Source organism: Gambusia affinis, linkage group LG06 (genome assembly GCF_019740435.1).
Source record: "Gambusia affinis linkage group LG06, SWU_Gaff_1.0, whole genome shotgun sequence".
Classification (NCBI taxonomy): domain Eukaryota; kingdom Metazoa; phylum Chordata; class Actinopteri; order Cyprinodontiformes; family Poeciliidae; genus Gambusia; species Gambusia affinis.
Window position 1 is genome coordinate 14,298,084 of NC_057873.1, and position 21,888 is coordinate 14,319,971.

At 38.3% G+C, this 21,888-nt stretch overlaps 1 protein-coding gene across 2 annotated transcripts in view; it reads left to right on the plus strand.

Annotated features, from left to right (window-relative positions):
• clmpb (CXADR like membrane protein b) overlaps positions 1–14,225 on the plus strand; it is a 79,686-nt gene extending 65,461 nt beyond the window's left edge. For both annotated transcript variants that reach the window (XM_044119703.1, XM_044119702.1), the window contains exons 3-7: positions 2,168–2,372; positions 5,945–6,112; positions 7,241–7,363; positions 7,856–7,997; positions 9,034–14,225. In XM_044119703.1, coding sequence (XP_043975638.1) covers positions 2,168–2,372; positions 5,945–6,112; positions 7,241–7,363; positions 7,856–7,997; positions 9,034–9,370 — 975 coding nt within the window. In that variant the 3' untranslated portion in view covers positions 9,371–14,225. The remainder of the gene's footprint in view (positions 1–2,167; positions 2,373–5,944; positions 6,113–7,240; positions 7,364–7,855; positions 7,998–9,033) is intronic.
• Positions 14,226–21,888: the final 7,663 nt, after the last annotated feature.

Below are 21,888 nucleotides of genomic sequence, written 5' to 3' on the forward strand. Positions count from 1 at the left end.
TTAATATATGACATTTGTTCATTTCACATTTATTTTAATTAAACCTGAAGAATACATTAAGGGGGTGTGGGAGGATATCTCATCATGTATTTCAGTTTGTGTTAAATAAACAAACCACCTCATTTTAATTGGAAACTTTACCCACAGCCTGTGGTCATTTTGCTCAATTTTCCCACATTTCCACACACTCATGAGTACTTTCCGTGACTTTGTCCCATAAGAGTGTTTGCAGTATACACCCAGACATAACCAGAGGCATAAATACACATAGTCATATGGTGCAGCCTGCACTCACATATGTATGAGTAATAAATGCCCACAGTTCATAAAAAAAGCAAAAAGAAAGTGCCCATAGGCAAATATCTGTAAAATATTCTTTTTATGGTGCCAAGGCTATTCACGTTTGCACCGTAATCTATGTCTTTTTGCATTTATGGAGGGTGCCCTTAAAATCTGCTGCGTGTGAAGTCCAGGTATATACATGTATAAGTGGCCAGTGGTCACCTGTGGTCCCAGCAGGTGCCCCCATTTCTTTCGGCACTGATGTGCTGTGGCACCGGCATTTAGCAGGCCCCCATCTGCAGGCTCTCACTTGCCCTGAGTAATAGGCCACTGTGACAGCTGCGTTTGTTTGTGTTTGTGCATGTGGATAGAGCATAAGAGAAAAAGGAGAGGAACACATGCATTCTAAACTGAGAAAAAAAAAACTTTGAAAACGTTGTAAATGACCATGCTTACAGTGAAATTATCCATCATATTTATTTATTTTTAACCATTTTTCACTGTATAATAAAATAAACTAAAAGTTTAATATTCTTACAAGCCAAGTGCAATGTGTTGTCATCTGAAAATACAGTGTTGCATTATGTAGTGCACTGTGCTTCTGTGTGTTTTTTAATTCTGTGCCAACACCTAATCGGTGCTACAGTGGGTATCAGCAACCAAATAGATTTTTGTATGGTCACTTTGACAACTTTGTTTGTACAAAGGCCATAAGAGATAGTAGTCCTCATAATCAGCTGAATGTGGTGAATGTCACAGCAAATGCATTCATCTGTGAAATCCCAGAGGTTATTTATAAAATTATTGTTAGCAATGCTACTCATACTGTAAGTACTGGAATGGTGAATTTTTCAGCATTGTGAGTAGACAGTGAGGCAACACTATGCTTGTGTACCAGTTGTTCATGTATGATCTTTGGAGTTAAGAAAGTTTTAATGTTCCCATCTGCCTACCAGTTCTATAGATTGAGGATGTTCCTAGTGAGACATAAAAATCTACTTAGGCAAATGTACTTCTAAGTAGCATGAATTGGAATAATGTTTGGAATGATAAAATAACAGATATTTCAAACTTAAATGCAAGTTTCAATAAGAAACTTAGGCTGTTTTCTTTTTTAATGTTAGGAAAAGGACTTTTCAGAAAGGAGCAGGGTAGATCTGATTTTAGTCTTTGCATAAAACATTTGTAACTTGTTTCAGACAAATCAAAAATAAACACCTCAGTCAAATTTAATTGAATTTCAAATAAATTCCTATTACTTGTATAATAAATCCACAACACCATCTACACTCAATTTACATAAAAAGTTATTTCAATTCATTCACACGTACATGTCAGTTAAAGCTAGCTATAAAACAATTCAGTTTATTATTTGAATAGTTTAAAAAGGTTTTCTAAGGAAACTCAGCAGATTGAATTGAGTCATCGATTTGCAGCACTCTCTACTCCTGGTTAAGCATTTCATGAAAGTAGACAAAGCCTTCCATTATGTCGTTGACTTTACTGCCGTCCCTCATACTGAGCATCCATGTGGCAACAGTGGAGAGGAAAAATTGGCTCCGTACAAGCGGCCATCTGCCCCGACTAACAGGGGGCTTGAGGAGACAGAGCAGACACACAAAAGGAAACAGAAGAGCTGATGTAGGAATACTTCCTATGTTAATGAAGTTTAAAAAGTTAATAGCAGGAGAGTAAGAACGTTTAGTTGTTGGCAGCATTATCTCAGCCTGTTGCCCCCTCCAGGAAGGTATCACAGTTGCATGGAATGCCAGACCAGATGTACCTTCTCTGGAGAGAAAAAACTGAAAAACTGAGAGTAAATATAAAGTTAACATACAGTTGAAATAACAGAAAAGTAAATTACATCTTTTTTTTCCACATCCAGATCATTACTTTCTTCGGAGGACAGGTCTACACTAACGAGGCCGTTGGCAGTGACGCCAGCCGCTTGTCCTTTGCCGGGGAGTACCTGGGCGGTGACGCCTCCCTGCTGATCAGTGACCTGCTGCTGACCGACTCTGGGGAGTACTACTGTAAAGTCAAGACTGGGGGAAAGTACCACTGGAGCCAGGTCAACCTCATTGTTCTGGGTAAGGGTTTTCGGACGTACTCTCATAGAGAGCATACAAACAAATAAATGCAGATAACAAAATCACTCAGAAGAATTCACACTCAGATCCACAGACATGCCATCAGGTTATGAGGGAACTCATTTGGACTGAAAACACACAAAGAATATCAAACACATACACATGTAGGCCTAATCAGAAGATCATTAGCTTGGCACATTTCCTCCATCATGCTGACTGATCTAATGATTCAATTTAATGCAGACGGTGTGATTTGATTTTCCTTATGCTGTTTGGGTCCGTTTGGAATGGTTTCTTGATGAGGTGAGACGGAAAAACATTGAAAGACATAGAAATGGGCTCGAGAAGATGAATTCAGGAACTGAGTAACACAGGCAGATATGCTAGTGAATTCAAAAATACTTAACATCCCGTTAGATAAAGAAATGAAACAACAATCTGAAAAGGCATTTGCTCCCGAAATGTTTCTCTGTGTTTTCACTGTATTCTTTGTTACCAAGATGCCAAATATACAGAGAATACCATTTTTAAATACTGATTGTATTTATAAGAAAAAAAGTTATGGAAACCAACCTGTGTAAAACAGTGAATGTCCCGTAAATCTTGAAGCTGATTTTGACATTCTTTGGCAGCAACTGTAATGCTGCCAAAGATGCTGGATTGATGGTGCAAGTTTGGCAATATTTTCCTGTGGAGGTATTTTTCCCCACTATTTTTGCAGAACTCATCCTCATGCTCAAAAGCTCTTATTGGGGAGCTTTTGAGCATAAATCACCTTTTTAAAGTTACAACACATCATCTCATTTGGTTTAAAATCTGGAATTTAACTGAATTGTTTTGAAGCTATTGTTTTGTTGTTATTTTGGCATTCAAAGGTGGATTTGCTAATGTACTTTGATCAGCTATATCACCAAAGTGTGCAAGAGTTTAAGGTCACAAACTGCTACACATTCTCCTTCAAGATTTTCTGGTAGAAAAAATGCTTTTTGGCCTTGACTGAAGAGAAAGGTCAAATGGATTTTTACAGCACTATAGCATGGATTTTTCTCAATTTGCGATGCTTTGTGAAATTAAATTTACTCAACATAGATGCATATTTAAAAAAAAGAAACATAATCTATCATCCTTGCTAATACCGTACATGTTTTATGCCTGGACAACAGCTATAGCTCAAGAACATCAAAAGAGGCGGAGCTCTGCCACATGAGCCTGACACACAGTCCAGTGGGAGGAACAAGATTGTTCTGTGTCAGAAAAGTGTCAGAAAAGCAGGCGAATTAATAAAACATCACGGGAGATTAGTTCAACCAGACGTTATTGGTTTTCTAATGGAGCAATCTGTTAATCCTCTCGCTCCCACTCTCCTCTCACTTCCATGATATTGTGGTGACTTAGAGCCTCAATTTTCACAAATTGCCTTCTGCTCTCCATCGACTCTTTTGCTTCCAAGAGGGACAAACGTCTGAGATTCCGCTCCCCCGTGTTCGGATAATAACTTGTAACTGGCTTGGCATGAAACAGTAAATGTCAGTGGTTGCATTTGTCTGCTTGCCAGTGCATATAGCATTATGTGCAAACTTGGTCACTCATGCCAAGGAGTTTACTGTTTGCTCGCCTAAATGTTGGAATTTTCATGTGGAGATTTTAGGCTTTAGAAGCGAAATGGATTGATGGAGCAAGTTTGGTAAACTTTTTCTTAGGGACTTCTGCTGCAGTTCAGTCTTACTCACCATGACAGAGCTGACAGATGCTCAGTGCTCCGCAATCACCCGCTCTCGTTATATTGCTCACAGAGCGTGTGAGCCAATGCCATTCTGCTTCTGACATACTCTCGAATTATGTTACCATGTCAGAATTACTTATTCTCCAACTTTGCTCACAAGCAAGCACATGCAACTTCACATGGCTAATTTGACAGTTGCAGAAAACACAAAACAGATATATAAATTTAGTCGACCAATCATCTAAAATTATGTCACTGGAGAGGGAGACAACTGTGCTCCATTTTCTTTTTATAGTGAAGCAGTGCCTCTCAGCAAGAATCTAAGCAGAGCAGCTGTACAGATCTCAGCAGGCTGCAGCTATACTGCTTTGTGCCTCCAGCTGTGGCAGACTATGACCAAAACTATTGACCTGTGGAAAAAATGGTACTACACGCATTCATAGCCTGGTCTGGGGCCCTCTTTGTCCATTCCCTGCAGAAAGCCATTTTTTTATTGTCACCAGTTTGCAGAAAACAAACTGGGCAACTAATATTAAAAAGACTACATCTTATGTTTTAAAATACCTACCATAGTAATTACAGATGGTATACCACCATAGTGACTGGCATTGCCTTATTATAATGTGAAAAATCTTTAAAAAGTGATGATGAACCTTAGATGTCACAATTGACCTCCTTTATTAGCTTGATCACAATGTGTGAGGGCTTAGTGACCAAAGTCCTTATCCAGCTACATTTATTAAATATTGCTCTGACTGTAGTTTTGGAGACATTTAAGCAAGTTGTTTTCTTGCAATGATTGTCTGACAAATGAAGATAAAGACACTATGTGCTTTACATAAGGGGTATTTCTTTCTCTTTTTTACCATTTTGAAGAACTGTGATCTCTTTTCTGTTTATACATCAACAATTTATTGCACAGTTATAAAGCCGCCAAATGTTGAGATGTATGCAGATGTTGCCATCATATAGATATCTGCAAAACCCTAATAAGAGGCAGAAGACTGTATAGTCTGTAATTACTTTTCCATTTAGCTTGATTAAACAACTACCACTACTTTCTTGTGGAGAATTAGCTTTCTCTACTATACATTTTTATGTTTTTCTTATTTACAATCACAAAAAATCAGTGTAGGGTTGTGCATGTGTGTGTGTGTGTGTGGACATGTGTGTGTGTGACAGGAATTTATAATTTTCTTCTTTTTTAATAAAGGGCCAGCCAAGGACTGGGTTCACAAATTAGCCTGTGGCTAGAAAACCTTTCCACAAAACAACGGTTCCTTTGTTTATCACATGTAACATTGTCTAATGAGTTGTCCTTGATTAAATAAATTTGAATTCAATTCAATTGAAACGCTACGTCTTAAGCAGTTGGAGAAAACTGTGGGCTTCAGCACTTTCTCCACTGCTCCTGGAGTTGTGTCTACCTGCCCTTTGCTGCTGTAGGGTGCTGAGGGTTGCAAGTTTTCCACCATTCTCAACATTCTAACAATTTTGCACTTTCAGGTGACAAATTGCTGAAGGTCATAAAAACACAGGAGCCTGTTTCAGCAATGTGCCCTGTCTGCTTTAATGTTACATGATGTCTTGATCAAATACTCAATAACACAATTGAGATTCCCTATTGAGATATCCTGGTTGTGGAACAAAACTACCCTGGCTCATGTAAGCAGGCAGCTTCCCCATATGGTAATAAATGAAGAAAGATTGCATTTTCCTTATTTTTAACAAAAACCTTAGTATTCTAAGAAGTGTGTAATCTTTAGAAAACTGTATCTGCTATTTTTAACAATAAAAGAGAAATAATTTTGTTATCTCTGTGGCACGTTTTTTTTTTGTTTTCTCACAGAAAAGCCCTCCAAGCCAAGGTGCCGGATGGACGGAAAACTCTTGGAGGGCAAGGATGTCAAGCTGAGCTGTAAATCCAGCGATGGTTCAGACCCCATTAGCTACAAGTGGGAGCGAGTGCTTGACAAAGGGAAGAGTTTGGGCAAGCTTCCAAACTTGGCACTGATAGGTAAGAAAAATAATACTTTAGAAGACTTTAAAAAAAGAGAGAGATAACACTACACTGAGATGATTTGCTGTTTCATGATTCAGTTCCTCTTCACAGAAATGCTATGATAATTCATTTTTATATTAATGACTTTTTTTTTTCTTTTTAATTGCAGCATTAGTCCCAGAGAGGTTTCCGCAAAGCACACCACTGTAAACCTGCCTCCTCCCATCTACTATTTTAAACATCTGTAAACACCGGTACCTAACTCTACCGAGGCAAACCTCATTCTCCCATCATAGATCCTTTAGCAGCTTCACAAGAATTATTAAAAGTTGCAGCATTTGGCTCAAGGGAACATGCATTTATTTTTTCCAGTTTCATCCACTGATACTTCAATCAGTTAATATGCTTGGATTGTTCTGATTCTCTCCCTACACACAAGCAATAAGCCTAAAACCATGGAAATGAGTTCTATTTATTCTTTTTCAGGAAATCCAACAGCACAACATTGTGATTTGCGGTTTTATTCTGTCAGAATTATGTGCATTATTACGAGAATTGTGCTGAAACCGGGTTTAATGAATTTCAAATGCCAAGCCGCCTCAAGTGAATCATAGTTGCGATCATTAAAGCAGTGTGTGCATTTTCTGGGAGTGAAGCTGAAGTGGAAAAAAAAAATCTAATCCAATACACTGAAAGGTTTTTCAGCTTTTTTTCTACATTCCAATCGACAACGTAAACAATGGATAAATAAGACCTGTAAAATACTGTTACAGTATTTTTTTACTGTAATAGTGGTACATGCCCAGCCAAAAACCCTCTAGTTAGTGGCGTCAACCAAGCACCACCTGTTCAGTATGATTACTTTTCATGGGACAATAACACACAGCATCAGCAGCCATTATTTATGGGTCTAGTGAAAGCTAATACCACATGGTTGTCAGTGGTGCAGATGACTAAATATCCCATATGGCTCTGGGGCTCCGTCACCCTGTCAGACACACTCCTGCTTCTCTCCTCAGGTCCTCCTGACTGTGATGTACATGCACTGGAAAATATCCCCCACTATTCCACTCCTATTTGCTCTGTCTTGTTGAATATATTCCAGGACCCTTTTCATAAATGACACCTTATTTTTTTGGGCAGATCTGAAGAACCCAGAGATTGTCACCCTGAGGAATCTCACCATGGACAGCACAGGTGTCTACAGGTGCACAGCAAGCAATGATGTCGGAGAGGAAAACTGCACCATTGAGGTCACGATGCAGCGTGAGTTGTGGAGGGGAACTTGACCTCGCAGTCTTCACCTCACACCAAACCGCCACACTGATTGATGGTTATTGTTTTAAACTACAGCTGCAAATACATTTATTCTTCACCCTGACTCCTTCCCTTTACCTTCCTATCAAATGCAGTAAACCCGTAGCGATGGTCTCTCTATTTTAAATGCCATGTTTCACTGTCAAAATGATGCATTCATTGAGAGTCCCCTGACAGGGTCATGTACGGGGGGATAGAAAAAAAAAACGACAGATCTAGCAGCTCAGCATAAAGGTTTTCTAGTCTTTGGTGTTAAATTAATGTCCTTAAATTAAATATGGATGGAGGGACTCAAAAGAAAAAAGTGAGTCTTTTTCTGGCGAATGTGCATGTAAAATGGTTATTAATACATTGAAGTCTAACAGGGAAAATGGAATATTATTTTACCAGAGAGAAAAGCAGAATGTATCTCTAATCGCTTTCTTCCTTTTTCATCCACAGATGTGAGGGATGTTGGGACGGTGGCGGGAGTAGTGGTGGGAATATCCCTCGGTGTCCTCATTGTCATAATAATCATCTGGCTCGTCTTCTGGAAGAAAGAAAAAAAGAAGTACGAAGAGGAGGAGACCCCAAATGAGATCAGGTTCAGTCATATTCTTGTCGTCTGTCTCTCTCTTTTTTTAATTGTTCTTACTATTAAAAATATAGCTCACTAAAATTTGGGACACAAAATGTTTTGAAATAAATACAGTTATAGTGTGAAACTGCTGTTAATGCTCAGGATCATAATGCCACCGCATTGCCTATCTTATAGGTCTTATGCTTCTGTCAACATCGGCTAAAAACTTTGTTGTCCTAATGCAGAAATCTTTACATCTATTTATGAAACAATGTAGTCTCAAGTTTGAATTTGCCACTTATTTTCCTTTTTGCTTGGAAAAAGTTTTTTTTTAGTTTTCTGGAACTGCTTGCACTACGCACTAGAGAACTTTGTTCTCTGCATGGAGTTTTATGAATTTGTAATGATTAAAGTTTCAAACATTATCCATTCCTATTTTCTTGTTAATAATAATCTTGGTCGCATTAGAATATATCTCAACCTAAAATGTGTATTTCTGACTCTGTATATTCACAAGCATCATCGGACTTTATGTATAGACCAAAAACTTTTTCAAAAACTTCCAGTATGTTTAACCCTCTTTCTTATAATAGGTTGCTTTTGAAATTGAAATAAATAAAAAGGATTATTGATTTGATCAGTCATTCTTAATAAAATTGGGGCAGCCAGGTACCATTTTTCTGCACTTTCTCTGAGACCTTTATAATGACATATTAAAACTCAAGTAGAAGTTGATTTATTTGGGATGGTTTTCATTGTATTTTCAGCGCCTTTGTTTTTTTTTCTTCAACAGTTGCATCTGGGGAAACAGTTATTCTAGCAGAATTCATTATTCCATGCAAATTTGCTTCAGAAAACTCTAAGGCTAGGGGGTATCTCATGAATTACATGAAGCTCTGGCAAACTACAAGTCCCCTGTGCTTTAGACCTTGGAATAGTGTAATGCAGGGACGCTCTGCTGTGCTGTTGTTGTGTTAGGGCTCTCTTCTCTGTTTCAAGAGTTGCTTTTTATATCAAATAAATATTGTTGTCCTTATGTGCTGTGTTTCCCAACATACAGGGAAGATGCTGAGGCTCCCAAGGCCAAACTAATGAAGCCAAACTCCCTATCCTCTTCCCGCTCTGGCAGTTCACGCTCCGGCGCCTCCTCCACCCAATCAATGGTGCACAACAGCACCCAACGTGGCCACCGCCCACGTCCACCTGCAGTGGCAGCTCTCAAGGAAAATGGACAGCCTCCAGGCTTCCCCCAATCCCCTCCAGCTTACACCACAGTGGTGCCCCCGAAAACCCCTGAGCCCCCTGTCACTCCAAAATTCAACTCCAGGAACATGTCTGGACCCACACCCCCGACTCTCATGGTCCCAGCCCAGACCAAGGCCTTTCAGACTGTGTAGGACTGAAAGCCAAGCCCTTTCCTGCAGCCATGTAAGACTCTGACCCCTCCCTGAAGCCCCATAACCCTCTCTCCCAAAGACTGAGACTCTTCCATAAACAAAGAAATGCAACTAGTTTAAAGGATGTAATTAAAAGAATCAATACTATAATTCCAAAAGTACTTTTAATGAATGCATAACTTAAAGGGTAAAATATAAGACATGCTTGCCCCTACTGATTAAAAAACAACAAACAAAAAAGCTGAAACTTGAGATGCAAAACAATCCCATGGCTGAAGGTAGAACTTTTTTGCTGCATTTCTTCTTTTTGCTTCAGATGGCACAGAGAAGCACCATGTGCATTGAGGTGGAAGGCGCCCCCTTGAAGAGCTTTATTTATTTATCAAATCAAAGGCTTAGGCATGCAGTCGGCGTGAGAAAAAGAAACTAAAAACATACTTACATTCGCCATCAGTTAAACAAGATGAATATAAGTAGGGCGGAAAAGAGGGGAAAAGTGGGAGACTGTCTGGGAAGCTGGGTTTTTTGTTTTTGTAAAGTTGGAGACCAGGGAGGAGGGGTGATTCTCTGATTCATATCACTCTTCACCTCTATCTGGCTGCTTCCAATTACTTGCTCTAAAACCACAAACCGCTTTGCCTCCCCCCATGGGCCTGGCCGATTTTGCCCATCCATGTGGACAGACACGGTGCGCAGCGTGTGCATCATCCGCCTCGTTGCTTTTGGTCTTTTGTGCTCTCGCAGAGGAACCCGTGAGAAACCACAGACTGACTCAGCTGGCTCGTGAACGCCTCATCTGCTTCACTGTTTGACTGGCATATGGGGCGGGAGGGACTTCAGGAACAAGGATGTAGCATTGACAGTCAAATCAATGGACTTGTTATTGTTCCTCCCACATCTACATTGTTAAACTCCTGTACTGCTACCAAATATTCTCCTAAGTACTTTAGTAGCAAGTATTAGGCCTATAGCGATTCTTTAAACATAGAGGTAAGCATCTATTAGAACAGCTAGGATCTTTGTTTGGTTTTGTCTCTGTTTCTTTTTGTCTCGTTTTCCTGTGCGGGTTACAAAATGTCAAAGGCAGCCATGTGTCCAGTCCCTCATTTTAAGAAGTGCCACCAATGCCCCAGGATGGGTTGTGATTGGTATCTTTTTCTTATCATTTTCTTTTTGTTTACCAGCTACATTTCTGAACTGAAGCCAAAATTTGTTGAGATGAATGTGTGATTTACAAAGATGGTGGAGTCCACTATTTTCAGCCTCCTTCGGGGTACAATATCAAACTAAGACACTTGACTTTCAAATTTTACTTTAGCTTGTCTAAAGATGGGGAACAAGGAGTGTGACTCCAAATAAATCTAACACTCTCCTTGGATCCGTAACAGCAGTGTGGCACTTGATTGTTGTTTCGCCCAATCACTTGCTTGGTTAATGCTTGTTGTCAGCAAGAAACCTATCTGTTGTATCCTCCGAGAGACAAAATGCAGTTTAACTGAAAGTAGCTGAAAAAAGGGCAAGTAGCCTATCTAGTGTGCCTTTGCAATCCCTCTCCCTTTAGATGTTTTCTTTTCTCTTTTCTAAACCCCTCACCACCCCTCTCCCTTGGTCCTTATCTTCAGTGTACCAGCAGTTAAGTCCCTGTTCACATGAAACTTTGAGGGTCACCAGCAGGAAGCACTCGATATCACAAGAACTGCCCCAGAAACGGATGCAGCCGAAGAAGCACCAAGCAGAGTGAGTAGTGAGAAAGCAATCCCATGCCACAAGACTATTTACTGTACATTCTGTAATCAGTCTTGTTTTATATTGTACATACAGATAGCTATACGCACATGATGTCAGTTCAACTTAAAAATAAGGGTATGTCAGGAAAATGTTTCCTCATAAAATAATGCCAAGTGAGAAATCCAAAGTGAAGTCAAACTTTTTTTCTGAAATTACAAATGACAATGATATTGTCAGTGACCCTAATGTGAAACAAACATTTTATGACGGTATGTGTGGATGTATACAGGACAAACTCATTTGATCCATTATGACCACTTCCAACTTACCCTATATTTTCTGTATACTTGGACAAGTTTTCAAGACCACCATTGTGTTCAAAAATGACACGAGTCTGTGACAGTTAAACTTTGCTTTGAACGTATAGTTTAATTATTGAGATAAAATCCAAATATAATTTTAATATAATTTATTTTGCTACATTTGAAAAATTATTTCCATCCAGACATAATCTAGCGCCTTCAACAGACAATTAAAATTTCACTCTGAAAGGCGAACTTTCACTGTTTCTTAAAATGCAAAATGTGCAACCTTTTACATTTCACACACAAATACCATTGTGGTTTCTCAACCTTTGGAAAATTTCTAGTTTTGTCTTCCTCACATCTGTAGTCAGAGAAATAATTCTAACATTTCTAACAACCATAATTGTAAGGGGGGGGTGGGAACAAAGCTAAAGGAAGAGCTACGTTTATCTTTATCCTGCATTTCTACAGTTATTTATTTATTTATTTATTTTACCAGAGTAGCTATTAGAGCCACTGTGTCCTATTTTGCTATTTGACAGCCTAGAACTCCCATCATCCGTGGCTCTGCATCATTAGAGCAAATTTGGTCATATTTCAGGTCTAAATCTGCAACATCTGCCAGGAAAGGATGTGTTGTTTGATTTCACACATTGGATTTCACACATGACTTAACCACAGAGGTAATTGGGATTTTTATTTATTTATTTTTCTTTTCTATTATTTCACTAAAAGCAGCGTGTCATATTCAACCAAGGAGGCTACTCTATGTGTGTAATAGAGAAGTTTTAAGCCTGTGTACTGGCATGTCTGTGAATACACTTGTAATTGTGTGTGAACGTGTATGCGTGGGTGTATGCATGTAAATTCAGTATTTGCCCTTGGGCCACACCCACACACTCTGATGTTACCCATTCAATGAGGGCGAAGGATGCAGTCAAGCAAGGGAACCTCTGTTTAAATGTACATGACTGAAGATTGGCAGTGTTGATTTTAGCTTTTGCTTTGTTTTATATGCCTACTGAACTTTGCTTCACAGGCAGCAGTCATGATTTTTGCTTGTGGGGGTGGCATCTCGAGACAAAGAGCGTTCATAATTCATAACTCTCATCAGCTCTGGAGGGGACTGGTGCGCTTCTATCTTTGTGCAGAATGCACTTTGCCCAGGTTGTCTTGGTGGCATCTCACCAAACAGACACACATAGTTACAAGTTGTATATACCTACACATCAACAGGTGCACACATCTTATGCGAGACGCATATGACAGTGCAGTTGTGTGCACACGCAAGCACACCTCACAAAAACTGACACCCTTTGCACAAACAAAAGCCCAAACAAGCATTCCCTGTTATTTCTGCTCCTTCAGAATCAATTTGATGGATCGAATGTCTGGAGGTATTACCGCTGACTGATGGAGCCCGGATACTAAATGTGGCACAGAATGGGACGTGGCATCACTCAGAGGACATGTGCACACACTTGCATAAAAAAAAATACAGTAAGAAAACAGACACACTTGGAAGCACTCACTAAAACAGACACTGCTATGCATCTTGAAGATCTCAATAGCATATGCTGAAAGATTTTTTTTTTCCCCATCTTGGGAATTTATAAGAGTGGTACCGGGAAACAAGAGAGTTATAACAGGATTGGTTCTGAGCCAGGGCTGTGGGCTCTTGTCATTGAAATTTCCTCCTCCACAGATGAAAGTAGCAGTGGTGGTGCAGGATGGGAATCAAGTCTTCCAGCTTTAAATTCCTCCAAGCTTTTTTGATTTGCCTTCCAGCGTCGGCAAGTCTCAGGTGGCAGATCCCCCAGTTTGTAAACCCTCACGCTGCATACTTCTTTGTGACCCAACAAACTCGCTCTTTTTCCAACAAATGAATTTTACGTCGCTTTTGTCAGTTCAGTGTGCGCAGGAGGAAGAAGTCTTAACACGCCCCACAGCTCAGCATGTCGGCTCCACATGCAATATTATCAGTCAGCAGCACCGCACATTGTCTTGTTACCAACACTCAAAGGTGCAGTTTAATGGTTAATGGTTATCCTGCGGTATGTGATGGGAGAACGAATCTCATGTAGCTACAGTGTTTTATGTTCTATTAGTCGCGCTTTATTTCTGATTAAAGCTATTGAGCAGGGCAATCTGTGGTTTGGCCTTGTCTGTCAGTATAAGAGAATGTGATGTATTATTGCTTTTTAAGAGTGGAGATGAACGAGGCTTGGTTCAACCTCAAGGAAGTTAAAGAGAGATTGTAAGAGGTACCTGCATGTCATAAGATTGAGCAGATGAACGGGAATGCTTTGCTTTGATGTAACATAACTGTAATCAACTAAAAGTAATAAAAAATAAATAAATCAAAAATTGTAAATATATCAACACTAATTGATTTTTGAAGCTTTACTTTTGTCTTCTTTTGTTGTTTTTTTTGTTTTTTTGTTTTGTTTTGTTTTTTTCAAATGTTTATCCATGTACTTTGCACTTTTCAGTGTGCTATGCTCGTCACCGGTGTGTGTTGATTCTGTGTGGTCGGCTGTTTCCTCTTGACTGGGTTGTTTCAGTGTCAGGGGCAGACAGGCTCAGCATGGCTCGACTAAAGGGAAATGTAAAACACTTCTGTTTACTTTACTCTCATCTGTTTTTTGATGTGCATTTTCATTTTAGTTTTCTAAAATAATAAGGGATTTTTTTTTTTTTTTTTGCTTTGTTCATTTGATGAAAACAATCCTTGTAAATATCACGAGTAAAAAATGTATATTTTTACGACTTCTGAGTTATTACTCTTTCATTTGCAAATAAAATATTCAATGACAACCTAACTGGTCTTGTGACATCTTCCTTTTGAATTAGAATGAGGTAGACTCCTAGAGTTATAAAATCGTGAATAATGTATTAGTGCTCCGAAGTCTCTCATCCTTTGCTGGTGTGTGGGAAGTGTTAAGGTCAGCGCTTTTATGCTTAGTAGAAATTTGCACGCTTTATGTATGTGTTCATGAAACGGTCAGTTTGGTCTGCTTTGCTGACTGTACCAGAATTTGACAGCTGTCAAAAAGAATTACTTTTATTGTCTGCTCATCAGAGGAATCTAACCTGCAAAGCCTAAGAAAGCATAAATATTAGCAGTGCATAATTTCAGTATGACACATATTTATGTGTCATACTGAAATAAGCATTATACAGTTTTTACCCAGACTAATAAGTTCGACAAGGTTTGGATTTTTTTTTAAGTTGTTTGAGTATTTAAAATGTGCTTTATAAAATATCGGCATTTGACAATGAGAATTCAGAACAGTTGTCACCTTTTATAAAAATGTGTAAAATACCTGAAAATAAATTAATCTTTCATTGCCTTAGCATAATCTGAACCCATTGGCATTTGTGCATTATGCGTTTTTTTACATTGGATTAGCTTCTTAAGATTTCACAAGATTGTAGAATACAGAGCAGGATCTTCAACTGTTCCTCTGAACAATCTCCTTGGACCGTCCACTGACATGGATCCTCTATTGTCTTCAGCTTATCTACAGGTCTCCCATTAAAATAGAATGAAAGAAGGTTAATTTGGTGTCTGTATTGGATTTGTTTGTTGTTGTTTTTTTCATGATGTTCCTGATAAAGAGCCAGAGGTGACTCATTTTCAAGATTCTGGTAGAGCCCACTAGATTTGTATTTTTAATCTCTTGGTATTTGAAATGCTCCCTGGGAATTAGTGAAAAAAGGACCCACAGCATCACATGTTTCATACTCCTCAGGAGGCAGGAGGTGCTTTTTCCTCATAATTTCATTCCTTGTCTAAATTATATTGTGATTGATTAGCTTTATTCTAGTGTAACTGGCTTCAGGATAGCTTTTAAGTGTATATGCTAGCTATTTCACATTGGGGTGTGTCAGCTAACTTAGGAAGGATAAAACTTAAAAACTTTTTTTAGGGATATGCCTATTTCTCACACCTATAATATTTCGAAGCCAATTCACATTTTTTCTGCTCAGTTGCTGGGACACATTGCTTCTCGAAATGTGAGGATAAAACATAGGGCAGAGAAATTTTTCTCATTCTTGCATCGACAGCCACATATTGACTGCCATTCATCTGTTTCCTCTGAAAAATCTTCTTCATATTGGCAAGCTACCAAACTGCCAAGACACACAGTATGTATGAACCCTAGCAAAGGGCAAAATGGTGGCTTTGTCTGTTTCAAGGACATGCGGAGAAGGTTGCAGGAATTCACAAAAGCATGCATGCACTTTGCCAAGTGATCCATCCATGGAAGCTAATACATTTAAGAGCTGGCTACAGGCTGCATGATGTGTGTGATGTTTTTAAACAAACAAAAAATGCATCCAAAGCAATATCAGATTTTGAAGGCCAGAACACACTTCTCCACCCCCTTTTCATGCCTGTGTTCTCATTGTTCTACATGATTAGCCATGTGCGATGAGACTGTCATAAACTCTCTGCCATGCCTAGACACTAAGCACACTCAAATGCCTACACTACCTTAATGGCATTTTAGTAACAGATTGGGACATTCTGTAAACTCACATCTGTCTCCTTCATGTCTCTGTTAGATATCATTACATTTGTCATTTCCACGAATGCATTGATCTCATCGCATGAGGTTCCACGGCTGTGCAGTGAGCAAGTTTGTGTTTAAGTTGTAATTTTCAAAATGTTTTATTTCATGTAGATATGTTAATGTCAAACATAGATATACACTTGAGAAAAAAATTGAAAGGTTTAGTGTGGCTGATTCTGAACGTGTGTGTCTTTTTCACATGAAACAGATTTATAGCAAAGAACAACTAGAAAATGTGGTCATGTTGATGCTCAAATCAGAACTTTGATCTGTTTTTTAAAGTGATGGTTCTGATTTTATAAAATTATCTTTATAAACATCAATTAAGAATTAACAGCATATAAAATAAAATTTTCAGCCCTTCTGTTTTAGAGAATAGTTGCTGTAAAACTCACTGTCTGTCTAGGTTTTCAATGTCGGAATTTTGATTATTTTCTTGTTCATTTATATCAGTTTATCAGTATATTATGTTCAGTCCTCTGCATTTTATATTGTACAAAAAGGTTTTCTACATAAATTCATTTTTTTCATTATTTTTTTTTTGTTTATTCTTGCAGTTTGTAGTTATACATGTGAATTTTCACCTGTTAGATTTATGTTATTCTTTTAGCTCTGATTTGTAGTTTGCTTTAGTCTCTGTTCTTCTCCAGTGTTTATTATTCACCTTCCCTCTTGCCAATTTGCTCCCTTGTACAGCTGTTTTCTGTCCCTTGATTTTCCTCTGCCTGCATTCTGTCTCTGCTTTGTTCTTGTGGTTTACTTTGTCATTTTTGCCTCTCTTCAGTATTCCGGCTCTTGGATTTTTGTTTGATACTGGATCTTTCTGTTACCTTGCTTCATGCTTCAGTGTTCCATGTCCTCTCATCTATGTTTCTGTAAGTTCTTTATTTTATTAAATCGCTTGATTTCAACCTACAATTTCCTCTTCATCTGAGTCATGTCCATCTACAATCATCCATCCATTCATTCATTGTCTCCCACTTAATCTGTAGGAGACAGATTAAGTTTACATTTCAGACCTCCCTCTCTCTAGCCACTTGGATCAGCTCCTCCACGGGAATCCCAAGGCTTTCCCAGGCTGGCCAAGAAGTATAGTCTCTCCAACATGTCCTGGGTCTTCCTGCGGATCTCCTGCCGGTGGTGTGGGCCCAGAACACCACACCCTAGGAGGTGTAGCGGAAGCATCTCAGCACCTCAACTGGCTCTTGGCAAGGAGGAGCAGCAGCTCTTCTCTGAGCCGCTTTCAGATGACTGAATCTCGTCCTATCTCTAGGGGTGAGTCCAGACACCCTGTGGAAGAAACTAATTTTGGCTGCTTGTATCGGCGATCTCGTTCTTCCAACCTTCTGCTTATCACTCTGAAAAATAAGGTATTAATATCCCTTTAATCTTTTCAAATTTTGCTTCATTACCGCCACAAATGTTCCTGTATTCTTTGGGAATTTATGTTGACAGATCAACACAATGTAGCTCAATAAAATTATATTGTGATACTCTTAAAAAATGATAGTATTTAATAGTCTTTTTAGATCACCCATTGAGTAGAGTCTACTTGTGTTTGGCTACAAAAATCATTGAGTGGTTTAATACTAAGTCAGAAATAAGGGCATTCACTCTCTAACTGGGCCAAATACAGGAGAGATAAAGAATCTCTTGGCTCTGAGGTGGCTTTTCAACTCTGTTATTGCCAATTTCCATTTCTCTTTAGGCGTCCCTCTGTAATGTGCAAAATAAATAACAGTAGATTGCTTCACAAAGGTTTTAGTGAAAGAAGTCACCAAATATGATTACACCCCCTGGTGCTGATTGGCGATAGCTCTCATGTAATCTGTGATGCAGATAGGATCTAAATGAAACTGGTTAAATCCTGAATCACATATCAAACATCATCACTTGAGACCAGTTGTCTGAAATCTCTCATGAAACCTTTGTCAACCCAGATTTTCGGGACAAGCTACAATTAATTATTATTGAGTAAAACCTTAAATGTGCATAAAATAAAATACAAATAGAAAAAAACATACATCTGTATATTCAAATGAATGAAACTGAGTTGTACAGAACCGCAACACAAACTAGACAAAGGTGGAAACATGTCCTTGTGAAGCTTTGCTTAAAGCGCCCCCTGGTGGAAAGTTCCCTTTGGAGGAAAAACATAAAATAAGAGCAAGCAGTATCCTGTTTTAGATCTGTGTTTATGTGACATCAGGTAACTGTTTTCTATAATTTGCTAGTCTAACCAATAATGCTCCATCTGGAAAGTATAATTCACTCATATTCAAACTATTCTTTGAGTGTGAGTTGGATTCTCTCAGTATAAACTAAGAAAACATTTATAGAAAACTAATATCCAGAATTTGAAAGCTATTAGTTTTGCTTGTTGAATAATATAAGTGATAGTCATATATATATATGACATATATATATATATATATAAAAATTCCCTTCCCGATGACCACAGGCACCACTGTGGTCTTCACCTTCCAGGCCCTCTCCAGTTCCTCCCTTAGGCCCTGGTATTTCTCTAGTTTTTCATGCTCCTTTTTCCTGATGTTGCAGTCACTTGGTATTGCCACATCCACCACTACGGCTTTCCTCTGTTGTTTATCCACCACGACTATGTCTGGTTGGTTCGCCCTCACCATATATATATATATATATATATATATATATATATATATATATATATATATATATATATATATTTATTTATACATATATATATATATATATATATATTCTCCGGCTTCCTCCCACAGTCCAAAAACATGACTGTCAGGTTAATTGGTCTCTCTAAATTCTCCCTAGGTGTGAGTGTGTGTGTGAATGGTTGTGTGTCTTGTATATGTTGCCCAGGCTGCGACAGACTGGCGACCTGTCCAGGGTGAACCCTGCCTCTCGCCCAGAACGTAGCTATGTGTGTGTGAGCATTTCTGACTGTGTTCCTCCAGATCCCAGCATGACAATTTGTTTGCAACATCAGTCTCATCACTGAGCAATCCTCCTGTTTTGCTTTCCCTCCATCATCATCATCATCATCATCATCATCATCATCACCATCATCATCATCATCATCATCATCATCATCATTTTGTACAGATTTGCTGTTGTCAGGTAACAGTCAGGCAAAAACTAGTCTGAAGGAAATAAGATTACATCATCCTTTTCAACAAAAGCACTAAATGCAGTAAAAAGCAGTGTAAGTTGATGTATTTTTAGGTGTTTCTTAAATTGAGCGAATAACTGTTTTATAATTAGAAATGTATTTTTGCTAAATATATATATATATATATATATATATATATATATATATATATATATATATATATATATGTGCACACATATATATATACACATATATATGTGCACACACATATATATATATATATATATATATATATATATATATATATATATATATATATATATATATTTGTCTTGTTTGAGGTCTAAAATTTTAATGATCATTTTTCATTCCTTTGTCACCTCAGCCACTCTAATCAAAAACCTAACCTTACCCCAAAGCATGTCCTGTTTTATCTCATAGTGTATGGATTTTACTTGAAACAGAACCACTATTCATTGAAAGAATGTCAAGCTGTAGTTTTCTAAAAAAAAGCAAACAAAACAAACCCATTGTAATTTTTCCTCCAATTGTTTGGAGTCCAAGACTGCAATATCTTGCAACAGCATTCCAATCTGTTGCACAATTAATAAGGTTACAAGTACAAACTTTGTTGTTTGTGACAGACCAAAATATCAATCGCATAACAGCAACAGTTAAAGAGAAATGTGTTTTTGTTGTTGTTGTTGTTGTTGTTGTTGTTGTTGTTGTTGTTGTTGTTGAATAAACAATCAGTATAAGACTACCACATTTGAACATTTGAAGGAATTGGACAGTGTTTTGTGAGATGCTTAAAGCTTGAGATTTTGTTTAATAGCCCAATCCTTAACTAAAGTCCTTCACAGCTTTATATGTATATTCATGACGCTGTTTGATCACTAATAGTCGTTAGCAAAATGCATTTACAGAACAACTGCCAATTACAGACAGATGGACTTTGTTTATTTACAATTAACTGCATTAAATTAAGGCGGTTAATTGGTTGTATTTGATTTGACTTATGGGCATCATAGTACAGAAAGCGCAACTACCACAACTTTTCAATATTTATTCCAAAAAAAATTTTACGTCATATTCTTCCTTTCACTTTATGCTTAAGAGGTACGTTGTGTAAGTCTTAAATGTGTAATTGTAAGTACAACTAGTAGGCCAAAAGCCCAGAGGGTTTGTGCATGCTGCTTTTTATAAAACCTATGTGTACTACACATTAGGTTGACTCTGAACAAACTTGTGCAGCCCTTGTATGTGTAAAACAGCAAAAAGAACCAGTTTACATGGATTTTCAAACATTTTGCATACGGGGTCTGAGGACAGAACTAACTTTTATATTTTTATTTTAGAATGGAAAATCAGTACATTCACAGAAAGTCTCTATTAAATAAGTTAATATATTTCAAAGTTTTAATGAAAGTGATTCTGTACTACTTCCAAAATTCAATGAATTCTAAGTTTCTTCATTCCAAGTCTCAGAAAACTCCTCACTGCTCCTGTTGTTTCTAGCTCTTATGACAAGGCTTCGTATGAACTATTGCTGTGAAAAAGTAGACATCCCTGCCTGTTGCTATAGAAGCCTTCACCTGGGACAATTAGTCTCTAATTGTAGCTTTGTAGAATATGAAACCTGGTTATTGGCTGCCACAGCAGTATGGTGATTAGGCTTCCATGTCTTCCTCTGTTGAACAGTAATCAGCCCCTCCAATGTCATGAATCTGTCTTTCTCTGGGTACAAGCAATGAGAGCCAACTGTGTCAGAGCCAAATTATACAGCTCAGTGAAAGTGTTTCGAGAACCAGGGGCATCTGTCTAATGATGCAGTATGATCTAAAGACAGCAGTCTCTGAAGAAAGAAAAAAAAAAAATTTTTTCTTTACTGAAATGAGATTGACCCGAAGAGTGAAATGTGCCAGATTTCTTATGTCATACCCTCAGTGTGGGATGAAATTCTCAGGATTACTGTGTGCCCTGAGGGGCTGGTGGAAGGTTTGGGTTTCTATTGCGCTGCAACTGTGTTAACAGGGACTAAAATCAATGCTGTGTCTTCTATGTTTGAATGACTGCTCCCACATTACCCAACAGCTTATTGTTATCAAACCAGTCACACATCAACCTTTTCTTTCTCCATTCACATCACAGAGACAACCTTAATGCACAGAGTGAATTATCAGGTCATTTTCTAAGTTATAGCGGTGTGATTCACTGTTGCAAACGTCAGATAGAAACTGAGAAGGTTGTCATTACCAGGACATTTAATCCCTCTTTAATAGGGAATGTGGATGACAGCCATTAACTGTAAAACTGGGAGCTGAAGGACACTGGGAGCTCCGCTGAATGGGCTCACTTGTCAGGTGCCCGAGCTAGTCTCAAGAGGGCATAATTTTAGGTTGTATACAATTGTGGTGCCAGCCCTGCTGGCAGTGTCTGTGGCAGCAGAGCGCAATAAAAATGTCACTGCAGTTCAGAACGTCACAATGCTGCTGTATCTCGCTAAGGGCAAATTGGATATTTGTGACATCTATTGGCCACAAATACAAGTGCTATCATTGACCAAATAATGATGCTGCAACATGCAATCTTATAAAGGGGATGAACCCTAAAGAAATAAAGTTACCTTTAAGATGGATGTCTTGCTATTTAAGATTCCAAATTATTTCAGTAGAGCTGGTATGGAAAAAGTAGGCATGAAGGTGTTTTTTTAATAAGCTGGGTTGTCACAAAAGGGATAGGGCAGAGTTAGGGTGAGGCAGGGAAGTTTTCTGTTTTCCCGGCTTGAAATGATGATAC